General features: G+C 44.8%; 1 protein-coding gene across 1 annotated transcript in view; it reads left to right on the top strand.

The window, feature by feature from the left end:
* kcnv1 (potassium voltage-gated channel modifier subfamily V member 1) overlaps nt 1-14,843 on the top strand; it is a gene marked incomplete at both ends in the record, with an annotated part of 18,223 nt that extends 3,380 nt beyond the window's left edge. The window contains 3 exons of the mRNA XM_083990369.1: nt 4,816-5,139; nt 7,998-8,665; nt 14,278-14,843. Of these exons, the coding sequence (XP_083846495.1) occupies nt 4,816-5,139; nt 7,998-8,665; nt 14,278-14,843 (1,558 nt within the window). The remainder of the gene's footprint in view (nt 1-4,815; nt 5,140-7,997; nt 8,666-14,277) is intronic.

The following is a 14,843-nucleotide window of genomic DNA, read 5'->3' as shown; positions in this document are numbered from 1 at the left end:
AAAGTAAATTAAGAGTACATTATATCACATACATTATATCACATGTTAACTTTGCAATTATTAATTATTCATTTTCTGTTATAATCAAACAAGAAAACCACCTGCTCAGTCTGTCAGCTGATCATTAACCCTCACACCGTCATTAATAACATTCATACCGTCAGCCGTCTCGATGTGGCACTGTTCACCTCTCATACCTTAACCACTATTTTAAAAGCTCACCGCGAAGCCGAGGGAGCAGAGAGCCGAGGCTCGGGGAGCTGACGCCTTCTCCTCTCCTCTCCACTTCACCTTCTGCAAACTTTACTCTCCTTCTTCCTCTTTTTCTGACATGTGATCAGTTTTAAACTTTCCTCAGGATTGTTTGGACTTTGGTGTTTTGGGATCTGCGAAAATGAGTTTTAATCCAACAACCACAACAAAGAAGACGCTGCAGATTCTCCTCATTTAGACCAGGTAAGAGTTCAGCAGCAGCAGCAGCAGCAGCCCTGAGACAGACAGAGAGACAGCTGTTAAAACATCTGGATCTCTATTAATGATGAACATCTATGTTTTCTTCATTGTGTTTTTTAAAAGAGATGTAAGAGATTCAGTCCAATAATAATCATCATTAGTGTTTAAAACAAAAGAATGAGATCTGGTCTCAGTGCAAAGACTAAAAAGATTTAAAAATATTAAAACCAGGACACAGACACAACTTCTTTAATGAACATATCAATTAAAAAAGAGAATCTAAATAGATTTTTACAATATTTAATTAATATTAGTTTTTAGTTTTGTCTTTAAATAACATTCGAAACATTTATAATGTTTTTATTTTAGAGAAAAGAGAAGGAGACTTTAGGTTTTTTTTGGGTAAAAGTGAAAACTGAGATTTATGTTTCTTGACTGCAATACTTTAGATTATTGTTATTATATTATAATAATGTGATGTAATGTTGAATTATCAGATAGATATTTGTTTTGTTCTTCATGTTGGTTTTTCATGAACTGAGTCTGACATTTGAGAGTTAATTAATTCATGTCATCACAGAGCTGCAGAAGAAACAGAAGCTGCATGTTCAGTGTCTTCATCCATGTATGAGGGAAGCGTTGTTTTAAATTCACTGGTGGATACAGATGTTTCCTGCAGCTGTGACCTTTAATCTGAACAGAAACTACATGTTTCACTCATTAATTATTCATATCGCTTCTGGTTACTTGTGTTTTTTTCTTCATGCAAGTTTACAACGTCAGATTAATTTGCAGGCAGCACATTATGATCAGTATTTTATATTCCACTCCATGGGAAACAGGTTATATTGTATTTCCTGGTTGTTGTTTTATGTGCACAACAGGATCATTAACAGAGAGTGGAGTTAATTTCCCTCAGATTCGGTCTCAGCAGAAGAGTTCAACATTTAAAAAAGCTTCTGCTCATTTTTTTTTTTTTTATCGTTTTCTGCACCACAGGGACTTTTAGGTCCCAGATCTAATTTCACTGAGGGTGAAAGTCGAGTCGGCTGCTTCACTTCATGTCAGATGTGTCTGAGCTGACGTCTTACGCATTTACAGTAGATTACACAGGCTATCACATTCTTTATTCTGCATTCAGAGTCATTTTTTATATATATTGTTAAAGGGATAGTTCAACATTTTGGTAAACTGGCCCATTGCCATAATCCCTATAGTCATAGCAGTAGGTTTGTTACCTTTAATTGTCGGTGCAAGCTATTTTTAGAACGGCGGAGCAGAGCCGTGAGCTGCTCAGAGCTACGCTACGGAGGCTCATTATGGGATTTCTTGGTTTCCCTCATCATCAAACTCATCAAATACACAATCCAACAACTCCACAACGCTCTGGTGGACAAGTTGTGACCTGCACATTCACCACGCTATAGATAATAGATAATAACACAACGTTACCACACAGAGTTGTTTTAGAGGGAAATGCAGAGACTGTTGATGAAAAACTGTCCCTGAAGGCAACGCGCATCAGTGGTTTTGCATGAATTTCCCTCTAAAATAACTCTGTGTGGTAACGTTGTGTTATTATCTCATAGCGTGGTGAATGTGCAGGTCACAACTTGTCCACCAGAGCGTTGTGGAGTTGTTGGATTGTGTATTTGATGAGTTTGATGATGAGGGAAACCAAGAAATCCCAAAATGAGCCTCCGTAGCGTAGCTCTGAGCAGCTCACGGCTCTGCTCCGCCGTTCTAAAAAAAAGCTTGCACCGACAATTAAAGGAAACAAACCTACTCCACAATCAGGTGTGAACGAGGCTGACGACCCTTTAGGGAACAGGAACAGAATCTGAAACAAGGGGAGGGCGTAAATTATTTCAAAATAAAACAGGAAGTGTGTATAAAAATGATAAAACCTCAGATGCAGAGCTGGACTCGATGGGAACTCCTTCTTTTTAACGTGGTCATGTGACCTCCGACCTCTGGTCTTCTCCTTCTCCTTCTTCTCCTGCTGTCTGTCCATCATCGCTCCACAGCCTCTGTATAAATGGCCTCATGTAAAATTCAGAGTGTAAGAATTTTAGTGAGATGACGGCGTTGGACAGAGGCACCTCGCGAAAGGGAATGAATGATCACAGGAATAGTAGCATTAGATCTATTAATTAGGTAAGCCAAGCCGGCTGAAATATTTAACTGCAGCTGCAGCCAGAGATCTGATACAAGTAGGACGGAGCTGGACGCTTTGTCTCTGTCAGCGCTACAGCTCACTTTCTCCTTCTGGGATCTCTTTCTCTCTCTCTTTCCTCTTTTTTTTCTTTACTCTCCACTCTCTCTTGTTCTCTGAGAGTCTGTCTCTCTCTTTGATTCATTCTTGCTGAGCCGCCATAACCGAGGTCAAGTCAGGATGTTCTGCAAAGAAATCTTTAAACGCAGCAGCAGCAGCAGCGCTACAGTACAGAACCACAACTACTGCTGACAGTACTCACACTCTGTACGTTTACATCAGCTGAAAAACAAGGAATTATGGCTTTAATCCGTCTTTAACTAGACAACTGAAGTTCATGTAACGCACTAGTCCGACTAAGAATGGACTTCTGCGGATCCCACGAAAACACAGTTTTCTTCTGCATGTATTCGCCTTCATCTACAGTTGTGCTCAAAAGTTTACATACCCTGGCAGAATTTGTGAAATACTGGCTATATTTCAGAAAATATAATTGATAATGCAACAAAATGTTAGTGGCTGGGCGAAGCCATTTATTATCACACAATTGTGTTTGATCTCTTTAAATCCTAATGATAAGTGGGTAAGTGGAAGCAGGAAGTAACGTCGCCATGGGAACTCAATTTGGAAAAAGTCTCCATGTAAGTGAACAGGAGTCAAAGTTTTATTTTGTGATCCGATTGAATTGTGTCATGAGAAAAAAATCTGACCTCTACCTGTTTAAAACATCACGTTTCATGAAGAGAAATCAGCAGTTTGTTGTAAAACAAATAAAATAAAATTCTGATCATTAAATAAAAAAATTGACTCCCGTTCATTTAGCTACATGGAGATTTTTTTCCGAATTGAGGTCCCATGGCGACGTTACTTCCTGCTTCCGCTTAGGCTCTCTAGTCACAGTCATGAGGTACCAGTAATGAGAAGTGACAGCGTGTGGCGGTTAGCGGGACTGAAGTTAAACTCACTCACCCATAAAAGACGTGATAATCCACTTGCCAAGTGGTCAGTGACCTCTTGGCGAAACGGTTAGCATTGTCGCCCATGGTGCGGGAGATCCGGGTTCAAAACCCGCTCAGGGCAGGTCAGAACAACATTGGTCACATGAGTAATCAAAAAATGTACTGTTTTCCCCCGTTAAAACATTGTTACCGTTACTGACAATAAAATCTTGACTCAAGTAGTCCCTGGCCGTGACAAATAATACACCCGTTAAAGTTTACGTTATATTCACTTCAGACCACCAAATAGTCAGAAAAAGGGTTAGAGAAAGTCTTAGAGACATTGAGTTGCTGCCATTGATTGGCCCGTTATTGACGAGCAGTTGAACAGGTGTCACTAATAAAGTGCGTAGTGATGGTATCTACCAGGGCCGGCTCTACGCAGGGGCAAGAGGGGGCTATGGCCCCTCAAATAATGTCTTGCCCCCTCAAATCCAAATTTTAGAAGTTGAGAAAGCACATTTTAATATACTCAAAAAATGTGTATATTACAAGTTCACAAAATGATCTGCAGTAGCACAAAAATCCGCCGAAAAAGGGACAGTGTTCTTTTCGAAAATGGTCTGTTCTTTTTTTTTTAGTATTCATAAGACTACCTTTCAGTTTTGTAAATCTTGACCATAGTAGACCCCCCCCCTCTTCTCAGAGTACACCAGAATGCTTCACTCACATTTTAAAATCACAAAAATTTTCTGGGGGGGGGGGGGGATGCCCCCAGACCCCCCTACAGGGGTTTAGCTACTCACCTTTTTCACCCCCTCTGGGTTTGCAATGCATCTTCAGGTATATGCACCCCCCCCCCCCCCATATAATGTGGCTCTTTGCATTACGACAGTAACAAATTTGGGCTCTAAGACCCTGGTTGGCCCCCCGGCCCCTAGTTGGACAGGTCTGAAGAGGCCTGACAAAGTACAATCCACTTCTCCAGGTTGGCGTTGGACACATAGCCAACAACCCAATTCAATGAAGTTACTATAAGCACAGAGAAAGAAAAGTGCTGGAGCATGATGTGTTCACATGATGCCCCCTTCACATTTCTGACTGCCCCCTCATATACGCCTGCCTAGAACCGGCCCTGATATCTAGTCTGTCCAAGAGGAGATATGAAGAATAAAAATCAAAGTTGGGTAATCTGCTTTTCTCCTCCAGCTCGTCCACCATGAGCCGTTGCTCCTCCAGCTCGGCGGCGGCGGCGGAGGAGTTCTACAGCGGCAGCGCTTCGCCAGTGTCTCTGGACTCCAGTGTTTTCTTCAGTGAGACGACGGCGTCGTGCGTCAGGGAGCCGCTCGACTTCTTCATCATCAACGTGGGAGGAAGTCGCTACGTGCTGTCCCAGGAGCTGCTGGCCTCCTACCCCGAGACCCGGCTGGGGAAGCTGGCGAGCTGCGGCCGGGACTCGGCGCTGGAGCTCTGCGACGACGCCGACTTCCTGGAGAACGAGTTCTTCTTCGACCGCAACTCGCAGACCTTCCAGTAGGTGGTGCCACCGTCTGCTCCCCGAGCCACATAATGAAAACAAATATTTGACTCAGGGTGGCAACTTTCAAAATAAAAGCACAAAGAACACCTTTCATATGCAAAAAACGATGAAGCACTTGTTTGATGAACTTCCATTAAAAAGGAGATGACTCTTTGACACTTTTCTACCAACCAGCTAGTAACCTGTAACCAGAATCTTTCTCCAATCTTAAAAGAATAGTTCACCCAAAATTGAAATTTCACTCATTATCTACCCCCCCTCATGTGGACTAAGGGCTGGGAGAAGTTTCAGAGTCCTCCGTGGCTTCTCTGAGTTACAGGGGGTCTCGGCGTAGCAGTGCATGTTCATATAACGGTTGCAAATGGATACCAACTGTCTTCGTAACAAAAAGACACACCAAAAACATTAACATTAAATTTTTTTTCGGAACAATTTCACATTTTGGGGCTTCAATACAAGACAGACATTACATATGAGCAGCATGGAGGTATTTGGATGTTTTTTGGTGTGTCTTTTTGTTACGAAGACAGATGGTATCCATTTGCAACCGTTATATGGACATGCACTGCTACGCCGAGACCCCCTGTAACTCAGAGAAGCCACGGAGTACTCTGAAACTTCTCCCAGCCCTTAGTCCACATGAGGGGGAGGAGATAATTGATAATTTCAATTTTGGGTAAACTATCCCTTTAAAAAAGGAGATGACTCTTTGACATTTTCTACCAACCAGCCAGTAACCTGTAACCAGAATCTTTCCCCAATCTTAAGCAACTTTTGACTAAATTGACAACAGTTACACAGGTATTTCTTTCCTCTTCCCAAAGAAGTTGGGATGCAAACATAAATTTGCTGATTTTCAAAACATTTAAACCCCTCTCCATCTTCATCATCTCGGATGCTCTTTGTTACGTCCATCATGTTACTAACCTGTTGCATTTAGCAATTCTTATTCTTTAGTTTTGTACTGTGCCAACGTTTTTTTAAAATTGAAAATCACCTTCCAAAAACAATGACATTTCTCAGCTCTTTTAAGTTAAAGGTCGTGAAACTCTTCCGTTTGGGCTGCCGTACAAACATGGTGGCGCAAGATGGCGACAACTCTCTAAAGCAAGACCCTTGTTATATGTACGTAGATATAAAAGAAGGCTACGAAAACCAAACACATTCTATTTTATAGCGATTATACACTTATTCAAATATATTCATGTGTAGAATATTCAGATTTTAACAATAAACCTTGCCAATTATTACACACTGGGCCTTTAAATACAGGGTTTTAATGTTTGGCAAATCATTACTTTGTGTTTCAATTTGCTTTTTATCCATTTTCCTAAATCTTTGGTAAACAGGGACACAAACCTTCCTGGGGACATCCATCAAGCCCCTCAGCTGGTTCAGCATCTTAAATAACCTACGTTTATAACACCTTTGGTTTTGCGTCAGAGGGTTCGATGCTTCGTGTGATCTCTGAGCTTCAGGCTGAACTCATACATTCACCTGATCCTTCCAGTGTGTTTCGGCCCCCGAGTCACAGCAACACCTGATGTTCACACTGTGTGTTGTTGTCGTCACAGGTGTGCTGTCAGCTCTCATTAACTGATGATTCCTCATGAAGATTAACACTGCTGCTGTTGGCAGAGACACTGTTTCTGAGGAATCTGCAGAAACACTAGCTCCCTTTGCAGAGGAAAGGTTCAGGTTTATGTCTGACAGTCTAAAGCCGCTTTCCCACTAAAATTGGCGGGTCGATGCAGGTTTTTTAAACGCGTCGCAGAGTCGTTTGACGTGGGTCGGTGCGCCTTTCCCACTGCCACCAAAAGCCGATTGTTAGCGGGTTTAAAGGGATACGCCAACATTTTTTTTCCCGTGTCTTTCCTCACTCCCGAGTCCATGACCAGCAGATAGACACCATCCTTTCGACTGTGCGTGCAGTAACAAGGGAGATACGGGCAGAGCTGGCGCACCGCCAATTAGCTTAGCTCAAACACTGGAAGTGTATGGGTAGTGTTAGCCTGCCTCCACCTAAAGTCATCAGAGAAACTCTTCAGCAACTCTAAACGGAAACCGGCGGTGCCGATCTTCGTCTCAGAGCTACAAAACTCTTCGGTAAGGCATCTTGAGCCGTCAAATGCCGCTAACGGGACGAGATCGGTCAAAACGGAGGGTTCAAGCAAAGACGCTTTATTTTGGTTCAAGCTAGCTACACCGAGGGTAGGTTAGCTTCCTATTTCAAAGTAAAAGCACCAATTCTATCGTCATGGTTTTCTGTATGTAAAGGGCAACGGGTGTTTTATTTTGTGAAAGTAACCGGAAGTGCGTTGGTCACAACGGCTAGCTTGAGTAGCGCCGAATTCGTCTGAACAAAATTGTAAACAGCTGGTATTTAGACAAATTAACGACACACTGCTGATCTAAACGGCTACTTTCTCACCTAAACATGTTTGAAATGTCGATAAAGTGATATATTTACAGAGTTTAGAGCTAAAATGAAATCAGCTTCTGACTGCTGATTTCAGCTCGGGTAGGAGGCAGGCTAACACTACCTATACACTTCCAGTGTTTGAGCTAAGCTAATTACGGGCGATACGGCTCTATCTCCCTTGTTACTGCACGCACAGTCGAAAGGATGGTGTCTATCTGCTGGTCATGGACTCGGGAGTGGCGGATGGCGAGAAACAGTACGTCTTTTGGGTGATCAAGGTAGACGCCTTGATCCCACGAGTGGTCCTCGCTGGAGGGAACTTTGCTTCCATTTGTGAGTCACTTTTGTTGACAGCTGTGCAGCTCAGCTTCTTCCTCATGTCTTTGCAGGACAGAATACCACCCGTTTCTTTGTGTTTTTCGCCGACAGGTATGTGATGAACTACTACCGGACGGGCCACCTGCACGTCAGGGAGGAGCTGTGCGAGATCTCCTTCTTGCAGGAGATCGAGTACTGGGGCATCGACGAGCTCCGGATCAACCCTTGTTGCCGCGAGCGTTACTATCGCCGCAAGGAGCAGAAGGAAACCCTCGACGTGCAGAGAGAGTTCGAGGCCGAGGAAGCCGATGAGGATTTCGTCGGTGCTGCTTGCCCGGCTTTCCGTCGGCGCCTGTGGGACCTTCTGGAGAAACCGGATTCATCGCGAGCCGCTCGCACCTTCGGCTCGCTGTCGATGTTCTTCGTGGTGCTGTCGGTCATCAACATGGTGCTCATCTCCCTGGACCTGGGGGAGGACTTCGGCGCGGATGACGTCGGCGTCGGCGCTCCGTTCCTTTTCGACGCCCTGGAGTATGTCTGCGTGGTGTGGTTCACCGGCGAGCTGGCGCTTCGGTTCCTCTGCGTGAGGGACAAGTGTCGTTTCAGCCGGAGCATCCCCAACGTCATCGACCTGCTCGCCATCCTGCCCTTCTACGTGACGCTGGCGGTGGAGAGCCTTCACGGAGGAAGCAGCGAGCTGGAGAACATGGGCCGCGTGGTGCAGGTGCTGCGGCTCCTCCGGTCGCTCCGCATGCTGAAGCTCGGACGACACTCAACAGGTAAAATGTCTGAATGTAGAGCAAAGTCCTGAAACGTCTCTTTGAATCAAGTTGTCGGTCTGAGAAGTGAAGCTCACTTCCGCGTTCAACAAGCTGCAATCCCCTCGGCTTCCTCTGGGGGCTGGTGTCTTAAAGCAGCATTCTCCATAGACCCCCATGTTAAAATCGCCGACTTTACATCCTCAGTAAACATGATCAAAGCCTGGTGTCAGCACGTTTTTTGGTCTCAACCAATAGTTTCTACCCCCGCACACACTCTGAGGGGGGTGGATTTTTTAAAAATTCTACCGTTTTACTGTTATTAGGTTTAAAATTTTCGCATAAATTAGGGCGCGGAAACGTTGAGTGACAGGTCCGGAGCAGTTTGGCAGTTGGCGGGTTCTCGACCGGTTGACCCGTTGAGTTACCGCCTCTCCTCCAAATATGGAAAGTACACGCCCACCAAAATCCAACATGGTGCTGTTCAGGCCGCCATATTTGAGTCACAAAAACGACTCCCCAAAACCAATGGGTGACGTCACAGATGCTACATCCATGTTTTTTACAGTCTATGCTATGAATCCTGTCCAGTTCCACATGATCACATGTTTCCAGATAGGAAGGGACTTGTTGTGGATACTGATTAACATCTACAATAGCCAATAGTACGGTGGCCCTGAGGGTCAAAACACGACATTTCACAAAACAATGTTTGAAATGTTTTTGTGCTTTGAGAAATGTTGTGTTTTGTGCAATGTTTTTGTGTTTTGTGAAATGTTGCATTTTGTGAAATGTGGTTGTGTTTTGTGGTTGTGTTTTGTGAAATGTTTTTTGTGTTTTGTGAAATGATGATGATGTGGATGAAACCAAGAAATGAGCCTCCGTAGCGTAGCTCTGAGCACCTCACGGCTCTGCTCCACCGTTCTAAAAATAGCTTGCACCGACAATTAAAGGTAACGAACCTACTGCTATGACTATAGGGATTATGGCAATGGGCCAATTTGCCAAAAATGTTGAACTATCCTTTTTATGGAGATTGTGATTGTGATCATGAGACTCAAGTGTAAAAAAGAACAAAAAACAAAACAAGAAGACGCAGGTGGAAGAAGAAGTTCAGGTGAAGATCTGCAGCTATCACTGAAGGCTGAAGAAGACGACGACTGAGTTCTTCATACACTCCTCGTTCACACACACACACACTCTAACACACTCTAACACACTGTCTGACACACACACACACACACACACACACACACACACACACACACACACACACACACACACACACACACACACACACACACACACACACACACACTTGGAGCCTGTCAGGGGGATTTCAAGAACATGATGTGAACACGATCCAGGGAGTGAAATTCTCCTCGGTGAGAAGCTGCTGCTCCCAGATTAGAGCCGTGAGGTTTTCTGAGGACAACAAAGACCAAGAAAAAAAAAAATATATATATATATACGTATATATTGATTCATATTTTGGCAAATTCCTTCAGGAGACGGGGGAACGAGAGGGCGAGAGAGAGGTGTGTGTGTGATTATACAGTATGAGTGTGTCAGACTGGGACGCTGAAGCGCTTTGATCTGGTGGTTTTGGGCAGGATGACGATCCCTGAGCTCCACTCATGAATAATAGAAGAGAACATGGAAAGAGCTGGGCGGGAGAAGCAAGGGAACAAGGGAACGAGGGAATGAGGGAACGAGGGAACGAGGGAGCGAAGACAAAGAAGTGAAGTGGGAGCGTAAAGAAAGAAGCAGCAGAGAGAGAGAAAGAGAGAAAACGAGGTTACAAACATGAACACGCTCATTCATGGAAACGACGACGACGACTTCTCAGCTTTTTAAGTTCTGGAAAAGGATTCTCAATGTTCAGATGTGTTTCATTTTGAAAAGTAGAAACACAAATCGGCCAATCAGAAGAGAGCATGTGGATATTGTTGATGTGATCAAACCTGTGTGACGCTCGTGCTGCGTTCACTACGCAGATAAGACGTCAGAGATCTGGCTGTCGCTTCTCCACAGGGCCGTTGCTAGGAATTCTGGGCCCCCTTAAAGAATACTAAAGTGGGCCCCTCCCCCTAACTTTTCCTTTTTTTTTCTTAGACTACGTACGTATTATCGTGTTTTATTTAGCCTTCTTTGTTTTGATGCTGATGCAGCATTACACTGCAAAAACTCAAGTATCTTAGCAAGAATATTTGTCTTATTTCTAGTCAAAATGTAATTTCTAGTCAAAACAAATCTCATTCTACTTAAAATAAGACTCATCATATTAAAAGTAGCTTGTTTTTAGACACTTTTTACTCCTTTCAAGCAGATTTTCACTTGGAATAAGTAGAAAAAATGTGATAGTGGAGCAAATTTTTCTTCCTTATTACAAGCACAAAAAACTTACTTTCACTGGCAGATTTTTCTATTTATTGTGAATTTAAGTGAAAATGATCTAAAAACAAGTTAATGTTTAGGTAATGAGTCTTATTTTAAGTGGAAAGAGATTAGTTTTGACTAGAAATTAGACAAATATTCTTGGAAAGATGTTGAGTATTAGTCAGGGTCTTATGCAGAATAAATCAGTCATACAAAGATTAGACTACTGGGGTTTTTTATGGGCCCCACTGGGCGCTGGGCCCCTAGAATTATCATCACCTTTCTCCCCTATACAACGGCCCTGCTTCTCCATCTTCCTTCTGTTTTCATGAACATCGGATTATAACAACACGTCGTCTTTTTTTTTTTTACCCTTTAGGAGTCCGAGCCTATTTTGGTCTTTTGTCTCTGGATTTTTACATTTACATACCACATAGAGATGTTTGCCATACCCATGTTAGGTATCTTCACCTCTGTGATGTCACAATTATTTTTCACGTTAACCTTCTTTATTAACATATTGTCCCCAAAATACACAAATATCACATAGAGCAGTTCCTGATTCCAGCACTTTTTTCAGTTTTTTGTAAAATGACAAAAAAAACACATTTGCACTTTCAAGTAAAGTTGACACCTAGTTTTTTTTGTTACAGCGCTTTGAAAACGTCATGTGACCCTTTCCACCAGCTCTACTCGACCCGGCTCTGGTTTTTTGCTTTTCCACTAGAGATAGCACTCGTACTTCTTTTGGTATCGCCTCGGCCGAGGTTTCAAGCGAGCTGAGCCAATACTAAAACGGTTTCTTTGTCCCTTCATGACAATAAACTGAGTCTCTCTTTGGTTTGTGGACAAAACAAGACATTTGAGGACGTCGTCTGGTGGTTTGGGAAACACTGATTGATGTTTTTCAACATTTTTTAACATTTTATTGACCAAATAACTAATCGATCAATCGTTTAATTGATCGACAGATTAATCAATAATGAAAATAATCGTTAGTTGCAGCCCTGTAATAATTGATTGTTGTTCAATTAATGGATAAATTGTTGCGGCTCTTAGCACTATTACTCTGAAGCTGTGAGTTAGGGTGCTGATCTTACATAATTCTAATTATGTAAAAAAAAAACCTAAAAAAAAAAAAAAAACTTAAAAATTAGTCTGAAAAGAAAAAAGAAACTTGTGAACACCTTGTAATTTTTTCACAAAAAAAAAAAAACGGTGGACAAATACAATTTCACAAGACTTCTTTTTTTTTTACGACAGGTGCCACAGAGATCTGTCGACTCTGGGCTGAAATAAAAAATAATTTCCTTGTTGCCAAATCAAACTGAAAAGTAGAGTTTGATGAAAGTTTCAACTACAATGAACAACAACAAAAAAGCCACGTTAGTCCGCCGTCCTTATGAAGTGTGTTGATGTGTTTCCTGATCATTGATAAAAATTAAAACCCACAACATTTTTGTATTATTTGTAGCATATGTTTGGTCTAATAATGTTAATAAGTCATTTATTAACCATCACTGTTACTCTGACGCTGCTTCATTAAGTGTCAGTCATTGTTTTTACTTGACTGATCTGATGATGTCATGTGTCTTCGCTGCAGCTCGTTGTTGCTTCGTGTGTTGTTAGACTCCAGAGTGATTAACGGTGCAGCTCTACTGAACACAACAAACCTCCAGAGTGAAACAAACTCCGACTCAGAGGAAGAAGAAACAAAAACAAAAACCTCCTCAGTTTCAAATCCTCTCTAGACTCCAGAGCAGCGGAGCTCGTTCTGCCTCGGTGTCGCTGCAGGAGAACAGAGAGAACGACTCGTCCTGGGGAGTGAACGCTCGTAGGCTACGGACGTGGGAGGTTTTATACGTCTGCTCGTTATTTCCTCCTCACGCTCACAGGGAAATAAAGTAAAAAGTGAAAAGTGAAAAGTCAGGCGACCGCAGGGAAACTACAACAACAACAAACTGTAGCTACTGAACTTTCCTCACGACTTCAACAATTATGGTTTAAAATGAGATCGTTTCCACACAGCAGATTGGTTTTAATGAAAATGATATTTGTGACTCATGTTTCATCTTCTTCTTGTTTCTGTTTCTGAGCAGTTGGATGAAAAATGAATGAAGCAAAAAGAGAAAACGATGAAACTTGTTCCTTTAATCCTGTGTTGTCACAGTTCTCAGCTCTGATGAGTTGTTTCTGTTTAATCAGATCATGTGACTTCATTTAAAAGGTAAAAACTGTTCAACTGTCCTCACCTGTCTGTCGTTCTCTCCTCCCTCCCTGTCTTTCCTCTCTCTTCTCCCTTCTCTCTTGTCCTCCTCCCTCTCTCCTCCTCCGTCCTCCTTCCTCCCTCTTGTCTCTCCCTTCTCCTCCCTCTCTCCTCCTCTTCTCTCCTCCCTTCTCCTCCTCCCTGTCTCCTCTTCCTCTCTCCTCCCTCCTCCTGCATCGCTCCTCCTCCTTCCTCTCCTCCCTGTTCTCTCCCCCTCTCTCCTCCTCCTCTCTGCTCCTCTTCCCTCCTCCTCCCTCTCTCTCTTCTCCCTCCTCCTCCTCTCTCCTCCTCCTTCCTCCCTGTTCCTTCCTCTCTCCTCCTCCCTCTCCTCCATCTCTCTTTTCCATCTCTCCTCCTCCTCCTACCTCTTTTTCTTCTCCCTTCTCTCCCCTCCTCCCCCTCTCCTCCTCCTCCCTCTCTACTCTTCTCTCCTCCCTCCCTCTTTCCTCCCTTCTTCCTCTCTCCTCCGCCTCCCTGCCCCCCCTCCTCCCTCCTCCTCCCCCTCCTTCCATCCTGCTCTTTCCTTCTTCTCCTCCTCCTCTCTGCTCCTCCCTCCTTCCTTCTCCTCCTCCTCCCTCTCTTTTCCATCTTTCCTCTTCCTTCCTCCTCCTCCCTCCTCTTCTCTCCTCCCTTTCTCCTTCCTCCCCCTCCCTCCTCCTTCATCTCTCCTTCCTCTCCTCCCTCTCTCTTCTCCATCTCCTCCCCCTCTCTCCTCCTTGTCTCCTCCCTCCTCTCTGCTCCTCCCCCCCCTCCTCTTCCTTCCTCTCCTCCCTCCTCTCTCTCTCCTCCTCCTCTCTCCTTCCTCCCCTCCCTCTTTCTTCCTCTCTCCCCCTCCTCTCCTCCCTCCTTCTCCTCCATCTCTCCTCCTCCCTGTCTCCTCCCTCTCTCTTCATCCTCTCTGCTCCTCTTCCCTCCTCCTCTCTCCTCCTCCTCCCTCTCCCTCCTTCCCCCCTCCCCCCCCCCCCCCCCCCCCCTCCTCCCCCTCCAGGTCTGAAGTCTCTGGGTCTGACCATCGCCCAGTGCTACGAAGAGGTCGGCCTGCTCCTCCTCTTCCTCGGCGTCGGCATCTCCATCTTCGCGGTGGCGGTCTTCGCCCTGGAGCGCGACTCCCCCGCCACCACCTTCAGCTCGGTGCCGGCGGCGTGGTGGTGGGCGACCACGTCCATGACGACGGTCGGCTACGGCGACATCCGGCCCGACACGGCGCCGGGGAAGGTGCTGGCGTTCCTCTGCATCCTGTCGGGAATCCTCATCCTGTCGCTGCCCATCGCCATCATCAACGACCGCTTCTCCGCCTGCTACTTCACCCTCAAGATGAAGGAGGCCGCCACGAGGCACGGAGAGATGCTCAAGAGGCTCGCCCGCGGCTCCGTTGCCGAGGGCGATGGGGAGGGTGGTGGGGTGGGTGGGGAGGGGGGTGGAGGGGGAGTTGTTGGCGGGGGCGGCGTGAACCTGAGGGACGCCTACGCCCGCAGCGTGCTGGAGATGCTGAGGCTGCAGGGACGAGAGCGGGCGAGCACGAGGAGCAGCGGCGGCGAGGAGCTGTGGTGGTAG

The sequence above is a fragment of the Trachurus trachurus genome, assembly GCF_905171665.1.
Source record: "Trachurus trachurus genome assembly, chromosome: 16".
Classification (NCBI taxonomy): Eukaryota; Metazoa; Chordata; class Actinopteri; order Carangiformes; family Carangidae; genus Trachurus; species Trachurus trachurus.
Note: the sequence above shows the minus strand (reverse complement) of the source record. Positions and strands in the feature narration are given on the sequence as shown.